Source organism: Pyxicephalus adspersus, chromosome 6 (assembly GCF_032062135.1).
Source record: "Pyxicephalus adspersus chromosome 6, UCB_Pads_2.0, whole genome shotgun sequence".
Taxonomy (NCBI): Eukaryota; Metazoa; Chordata; class Amphibia; order Anura; family Pyxicephalidae; genus Pyxicephalus; species Pyxicephalus adspersus.
The window spans coordinates 57,488,831-57,507,501 of record NC_092863.1 but is presented as its reverse complement, the minus strand read 5'-3'; the positions used below and the strand labels follow the sequence as shown (position 1 = coordinate 57,507,501).

The following is an 18,671-nucleotide window of genomic DNA, read 5'->3' as shown; positions in this document are numbered from 1 at the left end:
GCAAAACTAAACTCTTTCATCATCCTTCTGTTACAATGCTGGATCAGACACCACTTTCCTTTACCTGTATATACAGTGGTACCTTGGTATAAGTCCTTAATCCATTCCAGATCCTTGGACTTATACCAAACAAGACTAATACCAAACAAGTTTTTCGCACAAGAAATAAAAGGAAAATGATTAATCCTTTCCCATGAAAAAAAATCCTGATGGGGCTGTAAGAAATAATGAAAACACTGCTTAACACTAAAATACATAAATACAAAAGCAATTAGATGAAAGCAATTAAAATTTTACCTCACTTTACCTTGCTGAGAAGAGTTGAGTGCCTACTAGGATGGTGCTGAGAAGGGAGGAGGAGGAGATGTTCTGTAGGTCACAGAGAGTTATAGCGGGGGTTGTTCACTGAATGGTAGCAAATGGCTCACTGACACCCGTGGGCAGTCGTGGCATTGTTTCGAGAGAGGTAAATAAGGGTAGCGCAAGGTGTTATGACTCAATTTGACTTATACAAGTTCTAGCACAAAGGTTGTATACCAAGCAAAGGTTGTATACCAGGCAAAATTTTTCAAGTTGAACTTATTCCAAAGCAGACATATACCAAGTTACCACTGTATTAGCAAACTCATTAACAAGAACAATTTGGTACAGATACTTTCAGTTAAAGAATATTTAAAGATCCGAAGGAACTGAAGATATAGAATTGTATAAAATCTAAAATAAATAGACCCCCTGTTTGACACATAAACACATTACACATTTGTGGAAGACAGTAAGTTCCCAATGATAGTAGCTAAAGAAGCACAAGCTTTTTTTTACCCCCACACACATTTCTAAATGTATTTGGTTGTGTTCTTACTATAGCCTGTGATACCATGTATATTATTGTACACAATGACAAGAGGTCAGTGAGGGACAAGCCATATTCTGACTGTATCTACAGGAATGACAGGCATGAAGTATATTTTGATATGTATGAAGCTGTATGGTGAATCACACTTTTAAAACCAAAGCTAGGTACACACATCATCGCCTCAGTGCTGGTATCGGATGAGAATCTGGCCTGTGCACAGCGCTCAACTGACGTAATTCATGGATCCGTCATGACGGATCCACTCACAATGAACAATCATTATACAAGTAAAGATGAGAGAGTGCAGTGGGCTGTCACTTTATTGTCTCCCCTCTCTATACAGCAGAACAGCGCTGTGTGTACAGCGCTCGTCCAGTCTTTTTTCTTTGGAAAGGATTTTGAAAGATCCTTTCCAAGACAATTATTCAACGAGTATATGTATCTCTATAGAAAAATTGGCCTGATTTATTAAAGCTCTCCAAGACTGGAGAAAATAGACTATCATGGCAGAACCTAGGTGATTCAGCAAAACAGGAATGGATTTCCTAAAATCGTTAACTAGTCTATCTTCTTTGTTATTTAATCAGGCCCAATCTGTGTTTTCCAGATGTTACACATTTGCTTGGGAAATAAGTAGAAGTAATTAGCGTGTTTCCTGTACACCATTTAATGTGTCTGTACTCCTACATAGAAGTGTACAAACACGTACTGTACATGGTTCCTAAAGAACAAAGTTAGCATTTATATAAAGAAACGCGGCAGTTATCAAATAAAAGTATTTACTTGTAGGGGCCAGAATAAATCTCTCTAAAGTTAAACTGGCTAAAATGAAGGTCATGCTGTATTAAAGTGGCAGTTTACCAGTCTGGTGGGGAAGGGGATGTGTACACTTATCTCTATGAGCCAATAAGAAGCACAGAGACACTTCCATTTGTCCGCTTTTTGTAAATTTACTGTGTGACCTGATTTTTTAAAAGTTAACAATATTAACCACACACATGCTGCTTGAGTTTGTGAAGTAAGTCACAAAAGAAACAATGGCAGAGTTTAGACACTATGAACAACTGACAAATGTCTTCCCATTATTCCTCTTAGGGAGTCATCTACCTATCTGTAGCCAAACCAGACACAGCAGAAACCTCATTTCTTTTTCAATTCCTGATGCCGCTCCCTTGTAATCAGCAGTGGAAACACTAGATCTAGATTTCTCTGACATCTTTTCAAAAAGCTCTGTAGAGACAGAAGCTCTTTCTCTGTTTCTGAGTATTGCAAATTAATTTTCTACATGTCAACAACTAGACAATACAGTCTAATTTATACTATGCATTGCATTAATACAAGTGTTTTTCATTGCTGTAATAAATACCTGTGTCCATAGGATTCGATAGGCAAATCTGTCATGCTTTTGATATTTGTGTTTCCCTGAAATTATTCAGAAATATAGGTGCACTTGACCTACGTCAAGATGCTTTTGAATTTCCATAGAATTGCATGGGGAGAGAGGCAGTTCTGATGTGAGGAAGACCCACTGACCTTAAGTGTATCGGGTGCCATTTGGAAGGAACAAAAACAAAACACACAACAACTGCAGCTTACAAATTTCTGTGCATTGTGCATATACATTTAAACTGATATACATTAAAATTGCCCATTTGCTTCATCTACTTTCAATGCACTGTTTACATCCACTGTTTTTGATAATTTCGTAAAGGAGTTTCCTGGTGACTTATGTCTCAAAAAATAATTTCAGTCAATGCTTTTTCAGACCAGGCCTGTAAATGCAATAGGTGAGTAATCACAATTCTAAGTTGCAGCTCACAGCAACAGTCAATAATCAAAGCAACAACATAAAGGAACACCAATGTAACTTTTAAATTTGATTTCATTAAAATCAAAAAATCTAAGTCAAGCCCCAATACAGAAACACTGAAACTATCATCTCTGCCAGTTGTAAATGTATTATTATTTTTGTTTTGTTTAGCAGCAAACACTTGCGTTTTTACATTTAATAAGTAAACTGTTACATACCACCACAAGATTTTCTGTTGGTTACAGATTCTCTTTAGGTCACTTTATTAATCAATCATTTTTAACAGCTTGTTGAGACACAGGCTCACAAAATACCTGCAGTGTGCTCTCCAGCACATTCTATATTTACTATATGTACTCAGCTTGGTTTCACTACTATAATAATTGCTTATCCTGGAAAAGATTCATCAATCAATGTAGACAAACACTTCAGGCAAATGTATGTTTCAAAAATATTCATGCTGTTGTGTTGTCATTGAATGTTAGTGTGAGAGGTTATGAGAAATGTGAGGAATATCAGCAGCTAACCTGACAGCTGTGAGAACCTGACTTTTTTCAAAGGATTCAGGATGATCCGTTGTCTATTGGATAGAGTTGATGTCTAGACAGGACTGGATTTCCAACGCTGGAGCCTGTAGGCATGCAAACTTTGGCAGCCAAAACAACAGTCACTTGTTTTACAGAACTTTTCCTTGTTTTATTAGTCCAAATCTGGTTTAGAATATTGTGATTACATGCAAATATGTTTATATGAAATGTCCAAAAATTATGACAGGAAATGGCTTTTTGCTTCTGCACCATAGACAACATAAAAATATAAAAGATTGCCCAAAATGTCTTATTTGTTTTGTAGGATTTATCTATGTTTATTCTAATGATGTTTAAATTTAGTTACTTTAAAAAAACACACTCCTAGGGCCTGATTTGTTAAAGCTGTCCAAGGCTGAAGACGATAGATACTTTTTCATCAGTGAAGCTGGGTGATCCAGCAAACTTGGAATAGATTTCTTCAAGGTCATTTGCTATCAAATGTATTGGATCCTAAACCAGATCCATTCCAGGTTTGCTGGATCACTCGGCTTCATTGATGAAAGTGTAACCTCTCGAGCCTTGAAGAGCTTTAATAAATCAGGTCCGTTGCACGTGAAGCTTTTTGGCTTTGGTTTTGATCAGAACTGATTTTTTTCATTTTTCAATGTCATACGTTATTTGATGAGGGGGCAGCTCATGTCAGAGGTCATTTTTCTCCTCCAACATATGCCTAATCCTGCCTATTTAGAACTTGTGTTCATCCTTTACCTGATCTTGTGCGATCATTAGGAATAATTATATTGACTTTTTAGTGAGATTCATAATCTTTTGGTATTGTAACAAAGGATCTGTAGCCATGGGTAATGTACGAACAGGGGCCTTGTCTGTGTAAATCAGTAAATCTGATTGTGGTATAGAAGAAGCTTTCCCATTGAAAGCAGGAAGATAGATGTTATGGGTGACATCCAGTAATAGGATGACAACACTTATATCACTGTGTCTCATCACTGTAATATTGTTGTCACCATATGCACATATGCAGAGTGCTGCCATGATTTTTTTTAATCTCTGAATTTATACCCCATCCCAGCAATGTAATGCGCTCCTGTGACATTGCCCAAGAGTAAGAAGCCAAGTGGTGCACACATGTTGAGGTATAGTCAACTAAAAGTAAGATTAGTATTTATTTAAAAATCACTGTAAATTTTTCTAAATATTACTAAACTACTAAAAAAGTAGGGATTCATTTAAACTTTTTAACGTGAAACCATCAACATATATAAACTACTGTAGCATACATAGATGCACTTTGTAGCTTGTTCTCGTCACGTTTAACCGTTTGCTTTTTTTTTTTTTTATACAAGATGCAAAGTTTAACATGGAAATACTTTAGCAAATCTGATGTTTATTAAATACACATTCCATTTAATGTCATAGGTAAGAGAGACAGACATAAGAAAAACAGCACTTTAGCAATTGACACTCCCAGAACTCCTTGACCTATGATCCATGATAAAAAATGCATACATGCATCAAATTATAACCAGACATTTGTGATTAGATAATCATAGCGTGTGAAATTGTGCTATATTCCTGCTAACGTCTTTTTATAAAAGCAGTGGGTGTTGAGTTGTGTCACAACCTCAAAAAAATGTGGAAGTTCAGTGGAGCGCCAATGGCAAAAGCAATTAGTTCCAATACAGGTGTGAATAATAACAGCCCTGTCAAGGTGGGAGCATTTGTCTTTATCTGGGTTTAGTAAGGGCAACTCAGGCGAGACTTTAATGTAAAGCTTAAGGGATAGAAAGTGAAATATTTTTGACCATAAGATTCTGATCATTTTAAAGAATCAGGCGGTGAATAAGAAAGCCAATGTGATCTCATTGCCTCTAAATTAAGAGGACTGAGTAGAGTAGAATTTTTAGAGTTTATGAAGAAAGGGGGTACTATCCCCTAAGGCACTATCGCAGAGTAATTTTTCGAATCATTCCCAATGGAAAATTAATTTTGTTAATTAAAGGAGTCAGTTGTTTGCTATAAGCTGCTGTCAGCTTGAATTTTCTTGATCGGTTCTCCCTAGATTTCATGTTTCTTAACTTGCTTCTGTCATTCCTTCCATTCCTCAAGCCCTCCAAGCTTAGTGTTTAAATGAGATACCCCTTGCGTAGGCTTAAGGGGAGAAAAGGGTACTGGTGTCAGGGGTATTGAAGAATTCTTTTAGGTAATGGTGCAATAATAATTTGTTGTCCATTTTTACATAAAATGTGTGTTATTATGCATTATGGGATTCCAGAACTTCCAAAAAAATAGCTAGGATTTGTATAAAAGCTATTGTGAAAAAAGCTTGTTATTGACATTATTAGAGTGTGGAATTTGGTTTAGAATAGCTGAGTAGGCTGAATAGGCTTGGTAATTTTGTATGTTTTCTTTTATTCATAAAATGAAGGTATGATGTTTGGGTTTGAGTAGCTTGTGTGCTTTATATTTAAATCTATGGGAGCATGGTCTGTTTTTAAGAACCTAATTAGAATTTAAGTTCAGAAAGGGCAACTGATTCAAGATCCCCTAAATGTAACATTGTTCCTTATGAAATGATTCTTAATATTTGCTACGTTTGCTCTGAACCATATCCGTTCATCAATAGGTGAGTTATGCGAGTTTTGCAAATTCACCAAATATTAGTTTCAACATGGTCAACACTTTCTTTCTATGTCATTAATGTTTGTTGATGATTGTCTTAGATGCTGTGCCATTAAAGCCACTAGAAATAGACTGGAAGCTTAATTTCAAAGGAGATTTTAGAGATAGTGGATTCTGACAAGTAAATCTTGCAGGAGTTAAAATGTGTCAAAGTGAGTTTTAGTGCCGTTTAAGGCATCACTCACCCTAGCTTTGCTGAGAGCAGGATCTGTTGCTGTGTGGCTACAAGAAGTCATGTACTGCTAGTCCTCTGATCTACGAGGCCTGATATCTAGGATGCCTGAAAGTCCCACACCACAAGGACCTTGTCCACACCAATGTGTAAATTGTGTGTATCTTGTAATGGGAAAATGAATACTGGTGATCAGGGGTTGCTTTTGCCTGGTTGCTCAATTGAAAAATGCAGCCAACAGTTTTTTTTTTCCTCTCTGTCTCATTTACTGATTCGGGCAATTGCTGTACCAATCTCATCTCACCTCTAGTGTATTTTTGCTCCTGGAAACCATCAGAGATCTCTTTATCTCTGATCATTTTGCAAACAAGCATCGTTTATCCAATAAAGGTATAATTTACCCTCTGATTATTCCCTGAACATTAATCTGCCTTGAGGAAACCACTGCTTAGTTTGCTAAGCCTCTATAATTACATATGATTAGTTGCCAGAACAATTTTTAATACAGTATTTAAACTGCTTTAAAATCACTGCTGGATATTGTTTTGAAGCCCAGCTTTTTTTTCCCATGGTAATATATTTTTTTAATAAATGTTAATATGACTGAGAGTACGAACACCTTTGTCAATCGCTAAATTTGTCCTATTATAGACTGCCCTGTCCTTAGATTAATAATTAGTAAGTACATCCCAGACTGTATGGAAAAGAAATATCTTTCTTTAAATGTGCTGCCCAAAACAACCTCGCAAAAAATCTATTTAAATGATTGGTGTATAAAGAACCAGCATTACCTAAAGGGAAGAATATTATTAGTATAGTATTAATTAGTATTATTTATACTAATAGTTCTGTCAGAACAGCATCTAATACAGTACAATATATGAAGGTAAAAAAAGAGAATGATAGGGGAGTATTAATAAAATCCTCTGCAGGTGGGACAATAATATTTAAATGGCTAACAAAGATGCAATTCTCTGTTAGTAAGGGACAAAACTTGCAGAAAAGCTATAAGGATAGTGAAAAAAATAGGTAAAATTGTTAAAAAAAAATTTACAACATGAGACAACAGGTGATTTTACTAGCAACAATTGGAAAGCAATTTCTTGGAAGTACCGTAATTGTTGTGGTTTCACTTGGCTAACATTCACAATATGTGAAAACAGGCACATTTTAGGCAACAATGGTATAAGTAGGTTATACTAACCTTTGGCAAATTCTTCTGGAAATCTTTTCTATGTGCCTGGCTTGGTTCACTCTCACTCAATGTTCTCACTCAAAAGATTCTCTTACCACATATGAGCAACCATTTACTTAAATAGATCTGTCCACAGGGGTCTGCATAGGGGTTAGAAGCACAAGCTAACTAGAATAAAGTTGGAAAAAGAAGACTGTCCAGCACCTGGCATGCAGCACATTTGTAGATTCAAGATTTGTAGCAGGAAGTGTCAATAATAATTGTATCCTGGGTAGAAAATGAACTGCAACAGGATGGAGGCTCACCAAGGATAACTACTTTGTGAATGCATTTATTCTTTAAATTCAATTTTGAATTTTTGAAAATGGATTGTACAACAGTTTTGTTTCTCATGTATCCAACCGTGGTAAATATAACAATTGCCTGTTTTACATTAGGTACAAATTCAGTTGACTTGTATGTTTTTCTTTCAGCAAATCACAGAAAGCAGCAGGGAATGACCCAGCCTTAAATGATGTGTGGAGGAATAACAACAACATGCCTGTGGTACTAAACAACCCATACCTGGAATGTGATCAGGTATGCCAAAGCTTTGCTGAAAAAGCCAACCTGTTGTTTTAGCATATCACCCTTAGCAGCTTGTTTGCTTGTCATATTAAATCAGATTGTCAGATGATGTGCCTTTACAATCTGTGGATTTGTCATGTATTAATTATTCAGTGCAGTTATCCTGAGGGTAAATTGTCATAGAGTATTGACTAAAAGCCCAGTCTGCCAGGATTTTCCTAGCATCACATCACACTATTGATGTATAAAACCATAATATGTAGAGATCTGTCACAATAAACCTATTTAGATTAATCTCTCAAAATACAGTAGATACAAGTTGTGGACTATACTGATTAGTATAGTCTACTAGGCACCTTTGGCAAAGAATAAAGTGTATTATAAAGGTCTCTGTTGGAAATTTTTTGCAAGTGGAAAATGTCTAATTTAAAAGTTAGTATTGCTACTTGTACACATAAGTGTTTCAAATGTGTTTTTATACATGCTGGGAAGTACTATTCAGGTGAAGGGCTGTCCAAATTCAGTCCCCAAGGACCAGAAACGGTAGTTTTTTTTATTTTTTGACTCTGACTAAATATACTGTTTGGTAGAGAAAAACTATAGTGCAGGCGTTCCCTCCAGGACTGGAGTTGGACAGCCATGGTTTAGTATATTACATAGATTCTCATGTATGTTAGTGAACACGGTGAAACTGTGTCCACCTATTAATAAGAATCTCATTAGTGCATGTTATCGTCCTAAAAAAATGAAAGAAAGTTTCTATATATATTTAATAACTTATTAGCCATAATTGTTCAACACACATGTAAGACTTTTTCAACACAACTTTACTGCTCCTTTGTAGGCCAATGAGGTATGAGAAGCACAGGCTGTTCATTGCAAAGTAAATTCTAGTAAATAAACTGATTGAGCAATCATGGACCACTGTGTTTAGCAATTGGAGTCCATAAGTACTGAAAAATACAGAAACCTGGCTAAAACTAAGGATTTCTATAGCAAACAGATGTGTTAAAATTTATCAAATGGAAGCTTATTTGTACTAATATGGTAAATTCTGGCAGACTGGTTTTACAGGTACATACATTCAGAATGTTCATTGCTTGGCCTGAAATAGAGCACAAATGAAGCAAGATGTGGAATGGAGAGATTTCCCAGGGGTGACAGGGATTTCCTACAACTATCCTAGCACATGCAGATTATGGGATTCCCCTGCCATATTTAGCTGGTATTTCTCTCCCATTAGTCTTCAGGGTCATGTTAATCCATTTTACTGTGCCACCCCCATACACACACAAAACAGAGATTAATCTGCTTTTAACTTAGATTTCTGACATAAATGGAGGATTTCCCTTCCAGCCTGCTGCTGATCCACACTGAAATGCCCATCCCCCTAAAAGCAGACTGAAATCCTAATCTGTGATTCTCAGCTATGACGATCATTTTGTGTCATCTTGTATAGAGCAGTGTCTAAGGTTCACAGCAGGTTCTGTGAATAGATCGAATGTGGAGGCGCGTGCCTCTGCAGATTTTAAAGGGCTACTGTAACCAAATGCCATGCTTTATGTCAAGAAAGGTTGTAATAACATTCACAAATATGTAAAAAGTTCAAGAGATTATCAGGTAAGAAGATTTAAAATAAGATGGTATAATGGGGAGTGATATTTCACAACGCCCGCTAATCCCAAATAAGAAAAATGCCAACTGTCATTGTATTGCTTCCAATGGTAGCTCACACAAAACAAGATATATATAAAGTTTTTTTTGTTTTGGAATACAGAAGATTTAAATACAGTTTCTAGGATTACGTTTTTCCTATCGTCATATACTATCTATCTACTATCTACTATCCATACTATCACATGTGTATCTATCTAAATTTTCAGTGATGATATATTAACAAGGAGTTCCAATGTTTGTATTATTTTTATTATTACTGTACAGTATTTATAGCGGCCAACATAATATGCAGCTCTGTATAAAGTCTATAGTCACATCACTAGCTGTCTCTCAATGGGGCTCACAATCTAATGTCCCTACCATAGGCATATATCTTTATACCAGTCTAAGGTCAATTTTGGAGTGGAGCCAATTAACTTAACTGAATGTTTTTGTATAGTGGAAGGAAACCCACGCAAATACAGGAGAACCTACAAACTCCATGCAGCTAGTGTCCTGGCTGAGATTTGAACCTAGAACCTAGCGCTGCAAAGGCCAGAGTGGTAAACACTAAGCCACCGTGCTGCCCCATTGGGCTAATTTAAGTTATGGCTTTGGCTTGCAGGGATGCTAGGGATGGTAGAGCTGGCACACAAGCACACACATAATCATGTTTCTGTCGGAACCAGTGCAAATTCTGTGCAAATAATGATGATTTGAGCCAATGAACATTTTGAAAGGTGTTTATTCTCCATCAGGGTTTCCAAAGTGACATTTCTCCCCCATTGGGGTAATGCTGAATAAGAAAAGATGAATAGTCACTTCAAGAGTTAACCAAGGAGGATAAAAAGTCCTCTCGAGTAGAACTTAAAATAAATAATATTATTATATTTTATTTCTATAAAATAAAAAAAGCATTGTATTTATATACAGCTAATATCAAATAAAACCATTATACATATAGCAATATACAGGCAAATGAAAGCATTAATTAGACATTTAACTGACATTAGGAGCTTTATTTTTTAAACAGGGAATTAGAAAATGGTGGAAATCTTCCAGGTCCATGTGTTTTATTTGCAGTGATTGATTCCCACCAGGGAATGTTTGAGGGAATGTCAGATTCACAGATTTATAAATAGAGCCTTGGAGTGTGTTAAATTTGACCCTTGAATGTTTTGGGTCAAATCTTGCTTAGAAGTGTTGAGATAATTTATACGATCCATTTATACCACCCAGCATGTTTTGGGGCATTGTTTACTGCTTCTTTAGGGGACAATATGTATAAAGTCTCGTAATATTTGTCATGCAGTGGAACTTCAGTACCTAAGCTGGTAAAACAATCATGCACTCTCACAAGGAGTTTAAAAAGGGCAAGGAGGAGCACTGTATCTCAAATGTAAATGAGTTTATAGCACAAATATAATTATATATATGGAAGAGTTTGCATGGTCTGAGTCTAAGCCTTACACATTGCTTAATAGAACTGGCTGTGATGTGAGATATATGCATGTTCCCGAGCATCCTCTCTAATAATGGCAGGATATCTGGACATAAGCTATGAATAAATAGAATGCTTTTATCTGATATATTCTATTTTTGATATAAAATAATTGTGTCTACTATATATTATAGACCAATATAAAGTCTCACTCTCAAGGATCTCAAGGATCTTTTTATCATCCTTGGTACTTTTAATATATCTAAAACAATGAATGTGGCCGCAGTAGGCTGTTCCCCAGAATGTTTTTACATGTATCACAAAAGTCACATCATTCACATGCTTTTCCCCAGTGTGACTTCTGCCCTAATTTTAGAGACAGGTCAAAAGATGTATATACACTCAGAGTCTAAAACACTACTTAAAGGAATCTATTATCCAAAGTGTAAAATTACATAAAGTATATAGAGAAGAATGCCAGCCAACCTATCACAAAATTGGTAATAAATGAGACAGGGTTCTTTTTTCTGATGTTTAACTCTGACGATTTATTTTAACTGCTGACATTTTTAGAAAGTATGCTGTTTTCTGATTACATTTTAATTTTAATTATTTTCCACTTCTGACTTGTTCCTCTATGTACCCCTGACCACCGACCCCCACCCCCACAATTTTGATAACAATAAATTGTTTCAAGGTTTTCTAATTAACTTAAAAAATGCTGTGCAATGACTAAAATGCAGAAGTTTGCAGCTAAGATGTTTTATGTGGGTTGTACTTTTCTCACAAATATGTAGGATCACAAACTCAGATTCCAAAATTATTCTCCAATGGCAAGTTTGCATAGCTATCTGTAAAAGTTATCAAGCACAAGGATAATAAACCGTATTTTGTAATTTAACTGGCATTTTTAAATCTAATTGCCAAAACAAGTCACCTTTTTTTTAAATAAAGAATATTATCATTTTTATCCTGGTGTGTTAAGGTGCGTACACACTTCCAATTTTTATCGTTCAAAACGAACGACGAACGATCGATTGGGCAAAAATCGTCCGTAAAAAAAGTAACCAACGACGCCGACGAACGAGGAAAGTCGCTGGAAACGAACGACCAGACCGGCGTCGGATTGGACGACGATCGTTGAACATCGTTCGTGTGTACGATCGTTTGTTGACCGTCCATGGTCTGAGCATGCGTAATGAACGAACGTTCGTTCACTTTCCTGTCGTGCACATAGTTCCTCTATTGCTCAAACGATCGTATCTATTGTGTGTAAAATATCTACGAACGATCGTGTCGTTATCTCTATGTGCAGGATCGGTGCTATACGATCGTTCATAGATATCGTGCAGGATCGTTCGTCGTTCGTTTTCCAACGATAATAATTGGAAGTGTGTACGTAGCTTTACTCTTGTGCACAGATAGATAGATAGATAGATAGATAGATAGATAGATAGACAGATAGATATCCTTTACAAAAACAATATGTCCCTTCTAAAAACAGTTTGTAAGTTATGCTTTTGGTCCTCCCAATTCCTTGCTGTAGAAGGAAAATTATCATGTTATGTTTTAGTATTCTTACTGTGAAAAGCATATTTAATCAAGTGCTATATTTCACTTATTTATAAGAGGGTCATAACGTTTATATGGATGTTTTTTTATGTATAAAGAAGCCATTTAGTGTATTCTTTGAGTAACTCATTACGAACTAAACACTCAGAAATGTGTGTATCATGGCCATTCTGTGCCAAGCATGTTGGTTAATTATGAAGTAATGTGGCTTGTTTTGTAGGAAATAACTTATTTCTTATTTGGCTTCATGCCTGCACCCTGCCAACTATCTATATACAACTTAAAATTCTTTTGTTTGGCCTTAAACTGCTCATTTGTCTCCTAGCCCTTAGGTACTGGCAGGCTAAATCTCTCTCATTTCTAGGTTTCCGCCTCGGGTAGACAGTCCCCTGCAAAGAGCCAGGTGAATGGAAGTCCTTCCAAGTGTCCTCGTTATCTCAAAGTGAAGAACTGGGACACAAATGCTGTATTACATGACACATTGCACTTGAAGGCTTCTATGGTAAGTTGAATCAGACCTTTCACACGCAACAACCAGAACAGCTGAGTAGGTATAAAGATAACCAATTCTAGAAGAAATATATAGGCTACAATAGCTGAACTTTGTTGTAGAATATTATTACCTGGCTGTCGTGTTGCTCCATTGGCTTCAGAATTTTCTGTGACATTGGGCTTGATTTATTAAAGCTCTTCAAGACTAGAGAGGATACACTTTTCATCAGCAAAGCTGGTCATTTGCTATTTGTTAGCAAATGTTTTAAATCCTGGACCAGATCCATTCCAGGTTTGCTGGATCACTCAGCTTCACTGATGAAAGTGAATCCTATCCACCATTGAAGAGCTTTAATAAATCAGGCCCATTGTCCTGAAACATATATGAAGATAAGTAAATCTGATTTGCTCCAGATCATAGAGTGGATTAGCATGACTGGGAAGCAACTTATATTTAAAACAGGACACATGGTAAGCCACATGTCTTCGGGATTTCTTTAAAACACAATGACATTAAAACAATACCTGAGTAAAGTAGGATTCTTTTCTGTAATACAATAAACAGCAAATATTATTATTTTATGTGACATTCCTTTGCAAATATCATGATATGTATTCAGACCTTAGGTTACATTCTTCAGTTTGTTATTCATAAACTTATATTGTTTATTTATGTAACTGCTACAACTAGATACTGGAACAATTCAAAACCCTAGCTTGTGGACATTTACTGAAAAAAAAACACATACATACATATTCTATGTAAGTATTGCTTGAATAGGAATCTGGAATCGCTTATACATTGTAAACCCGATCCTGCATGCCAGTCAAAGTTTCTTTATTACCAAATCAGCTCCTCCATTTTATGATTCTAGAGCAGGTTAAATTAGGTTAGATTATTCTGCTACACGAGCACACATATTAAAATGATAGAAACTGGAAACTATTTACTGAAATCACTGGTGATTTCTTAAGTTACTATGATTGGTATAGTAGCAATTATACAGAGCCCTGAAGGTGATAGCAAAATACAAAGTACACAAAATAGAATGAAAAAATAAAAATACCTTTAAATAAATAAAAAGTTTTTTACTTCTGAGATTTTGTGAATTGAATTTTAGGATTTAACTTTAAACTATTTGTATTTAAATTTTAGCCTACATCTTGTACCCCACAAATGTGTATGGGGGCAATCATGACCCCACCTCAGTATGTCCGTAAGCCAGATGATATTCGCACTAAAGAACAGCTTCTTCCGCTTGCCAAGGAATTTATTGATCAATACTATACTTCAATTAAAAGGTAAGCTGTTCTAGTGCTCTTTTTGTATATATGTTGCTCTGTATAAAAATGTGCCCATGCCCTCATTGAACAGTGTTAATATGCCACTAATATTATTATTATTATTATAATTATTATGTTTACATATACACATCAGTGGCAGCAGCAAATATATTCATAGTCAAGTTTTTACTGCTTCCCTCAATTCCTCTCTGTAGAATGCACAGATGGAGCTTAGTGGAAGGCATGATGAAGCATCTTTAGTTGCGTAATCCTCTACTATATTCTAAATTGATATACATGGCAAACACCTAAGTATAGAAATATATATATAAGAAAATCTTTACTCTTTTTAAATGTAGATATTGTGAGGAATGTTTACAACCCTTGCAAAGTATTTATGTCGGTCTGTGTGTCCCAGCTGGTAATCATCATCACTGGGACAGAAAAGAATAGAACATTGTACATTTTATGGTTGTCATTTGAGCAAGGGATAAGGAGAAAGGTTCTCAGGATTTCTTCTCACTTTGAGCTATGAATACACTATAAATAACCCAGATTTATTAATTGTCAGTTGATTAAAAACAAAAGTTAGAAAAGTTGGAAGAAAAGGTGACCTAGTACATTAATTACTTACTTTTATTATCTTTAGTCCTGGACTCCTCTGTGCTATGAATGCCAATCATTAAAGAGGTTTGGAAATGCTTTAAAACAGCATAAGTCTAAGACAGGAATGTGGGCACACAGTGGGCTTGATTTATTAAAGCTTCCAGGGCTGGAGAGGATATACTTTCGTCAGTGAAGCTGTGTGACCCAGCAAACCTGGAAATGATTTCCTAAAAGTAATTTACTATTTGTTAGCAAATATTTTCAATCCTGGACAAGATCCATTCCAGGTTTGCTGGATCACTCAGGTTTCCTGATGAAAGTGTATGCTCTACAACCTTGGAGAGCTTTACTAAATCAGGCCAAATGAAAGGATTAAAACAGGTATCAAACAAGATTTAAACTTTTTTGCATAAAGTAATGGAAGAGTTAGAGGGTTTTATATCTGCATCTCCTTAGCTTAGGCAAGGAACTCTTCAACATGGAGACAGTAAAAACAAATACTAGGCAGGGCTGAGATTTCAGACTTTGAAAGTAAAATTAGATCACAAAACCTATTTTATGGCATATATAATAGATCAAAGGGAAGAGGGTAAGAGCAGTTCTTTATTAGAAATTACATACATTTTAAAAAAGGCATGTTATTAAATGTGGTTATATAGTAATATCTAACATTTATTTTAGATTTGGCTCAAAGGCTCACTTGGATAGACTAGAAGAAGTAAGAAAAGAGATTGAAGAAACTGACACCTACCAGCTACGAGACACTGAGCTTATATATGGAGCTAAGCATGCTTGGCGTAATGCAGCCCGCTGTGTGGGAAGAATTCAGTGGTCTAAACTGCAGGTGAGACTAATACATCTCTGTGCAATGTAATTTCTATGCAGTGCAATGTTTAATAAAGGGGTTGTGATGTTCTGTTTATTTTATTTTTTTTATTATTATTATACTCTTTTGGATTTGTATCCTTGTGTGAGCTACATTTGGGTGATTTCAATTTACTTCTTATGATTGGTGGTCAAAAATGTTTGAACATCTCCCCAACAAGCATATCCAGTCAAAAAGCTAGTGCCAAAAAGATGGATTATTCCAACAATCAGGTTCGGTGCCATTGTTTTTGGATTAAAGTTTCCAGTGCACCTCAGAGGTTACATAAATACACCTTGTTCATAGCTATGTTGAATAAATAATAGATAGTGAGAGATCAAAACACTAGACTAGAGTTAAGATGAAACAGATACTTGCCTAATCTAAACAATGACCCCAAGCAAAAACTGATTGTTATTCCTTTAACACATGGAATACAGAATAGATTAATGTAACCCCCAAAACACTTTGGTTATTACCTTTAAATAAAGAGCAATGTTACAATGCCTAGTTGTTTTACTGATATACTCCTTTGGTGCTCCAATAACTTCTATAATCCAACTTTTTACCTAACACTCCTCTGTGATTTTTGGGAACCTTTGGTCTAAGCAGCAGCCTCTTCACCGAATGGCTTTTTTTAGAGCTCTATACCTGTAAGTAAATCCAGTGCCAGTTAACACCCCATTTACAGTCAACAGCTTTTGTCTGAAGTTTAGGAAATTACAATTGTGCTATAGTGATAAGCAGTAGATGAGCACCATATCAGAATTACCCACACTCTGATTTATTATAATTTTAATGATTTAGGATGGTGCAGAGGAGAATGCTGTACTTATTAAACATGCCTATAAACATTATGCATTACTAGAAGAGGTATGAGTGTGTACAAGGGATACACAGTAATTTTATTTTCCTGTATTTTTCCCAGGTCTTTGATGCTCGAGACTGCACTACCGCCCATGGAATGTACAACTATATCTGCAACCACATAAAATATGCTACCAACAAAGGCAACCTCAGGCAAGAACATTCAATAATCACAAATGATGACCAATAAACCTCTGTTTTAAGTTAATCAAATATTTATATGGCAGAAATTTAGGAGCCCTATGTGATATTCTGCATTATATTATACAATGATAACTTATACCTTGTCTTTTCACAGATCAGCAATCACTATCTTCCCTCAAAGGACTGATGGAAAACATGATTTTAGGGTCTGGAATGCTCAACTCATCCGTTATGCAGGATACAAACAACCTGATGGCTCTGTTCTGGGTGACCCTGCCAATGTAGAACTAACTGAGGTAATCAGCTATTTATCGTGAAACGTTGGCATTGAAAATAGAACGTTCGCAGCAGACCCCTGAGCAAAGCTTAATCTTCATTGCTAATGAATATAAAAGAACTTTTGGAACATACCACATAAGATTTGTGACATCATAACCATCCCCCATATACCATAAATACATTGCAGGGACACTTTACTTTCAGGAACCCTTTATACTCTGGGTGATTGGAAGCTCCCGGGCACATAGCAGCAGTTACCAAACTGCACTGACAGTAACCACCTTTGTATGTGGCACAAATCTAAAAACAACTGCACAGCCAAAATTGTCTTGTCACTATCTGCTGCAGGTATGCGCTTCCAGGTGCAGAAAATGATTCCCATTGTCTCCTATTGACTTGAATGGGAGGGGTTAGAGCCACGGTTGAGCCTGTGGGGGAACGCTGCAGCTCCCTGGGGGACTCAAAGGACCCACTAGTGGCCTGGTTCTTCTCATAAATGTTCAATACTATTATTTGTCATACCATACTTGGAACATCTTAGTTTTATGTTAGTATTATTACAGTCATTAAACACAGATAAGGCTATGCATTTGTCAACTGCTAGTGATCACTTTCCATAAGACACAAAGTTGACTTCATACACACAGACTAGTAAGAATCAGCTAATTTTTGAGATTTGTTCATAACAGATTATTGGAGTTAGGGAGCCATACTGAAAATTATGCGGATAGTATTAAGAGATGTATGGTTCGTTTCTTAGTTGTGTGGTGTTTGCTACAACTCTCCGCATTAAAATGAATTTTTAATGCAAAGATTCTCTTTATGTTGCAAATTAGCAAGTAGCAGATAGTAGCAAATTTTATTGTGTGCAATTTTCAAAACCTTTCACACCAGTGTAGGCAGCCTATTACATCCACGCATATATTTGTCATTTTTCACACTACAATGACACAAAACTTTCTCTGGCAGCAATACTTTTTAGTGTATCAGGAGTGTCAATCCATTACAGACTCTGGATCTCCCACATGTGTTGTCACTTATAACAAGTATGTGTATATATTTAGAAAACATGTCACTAACTTTCCTTTATTTTTATTTATTTGTGCCAAAATAAAGCATTAAACAGAACATGCTGAACCAATCACCTAATATGAAATGCTAAATTTGCAAGTACTTTATCATTGATGACACTATACCCACATCACCATTCAAGCGTATTTATATAGAATGCTTTTATAAAACAATACATGTATGACCAAAATGAATACTTTGCCTTGATTAAAAGTAATTATAATTGTTAATGGGGTAGCTAGGTCCTTAATCCATATGTTTACACATGGTCAGCAAAAATATGGTTTTCTCCACATAAAGTTAAGTAAACCCAGATACAATCGACACAATCCCTTAATAAAAAGTCCTAAACAAAAATGATATCCTTTATGTGATGTTCAAATATACAAAAACAAATGACAAGATTAATAATGGTCACATAATTTCTAAGTCATGCCAATAAAGAGTTCCTATCATAGTGTGCACTTGTGTAAAATCTAAATGATTAATATCCTAAAAGTAGTAGGTGCAATGAATGGAAAAAGGATGCTACATTTAAGCTGGACAATTGGATAACTCATTAAACAA

The 18,671-nt window shown here is 35.7% G+C and overlaps 1 protein-coding gene across 4 annotated transcripts in view; it reads left to right on the top strand.

Moving 5' to 3' along the window:
- Positions 1 to 18,671, top strand: part of NOS1 (nitric oxide synthase 1) — a 156,998-nt gene that overhangs the window by 113,724 nt on the left and 24,603 nt on the right. For all 4 annotated transcript variants that reach the window (XM_072415944.1, XM_072415942.1, XM_072415946.1 and 1 more), the window contains 6 exons: positions 7,734 to 7,839; positions 12,861 to 12,998; positions 14,145 to 14,290; positions 15,560 to 15,722; positions 16,672 to 16,763; positions 16,909 to 17,050. In XM_072415944.1, coding sequence (XP_072272045.1) covers positions 7,734 to 7,839; positions 12,861 to 12,998; positions 14,145 to 14,290; positions 15,560 to 15,722; positions 16,672 to 16,763; positions 16,909 to 17,050 — 787 coding nt within the window. The remainder of the gene's footprint in view (positions 1 to 7,733; positions 7,840 to 12,860; positions 12,999 to 14,144; positions 14,291 to 15,559; positions 15,723 to 16,671; positions 16,764 to 16,908; positions 17,051 to 18,671) is intronic.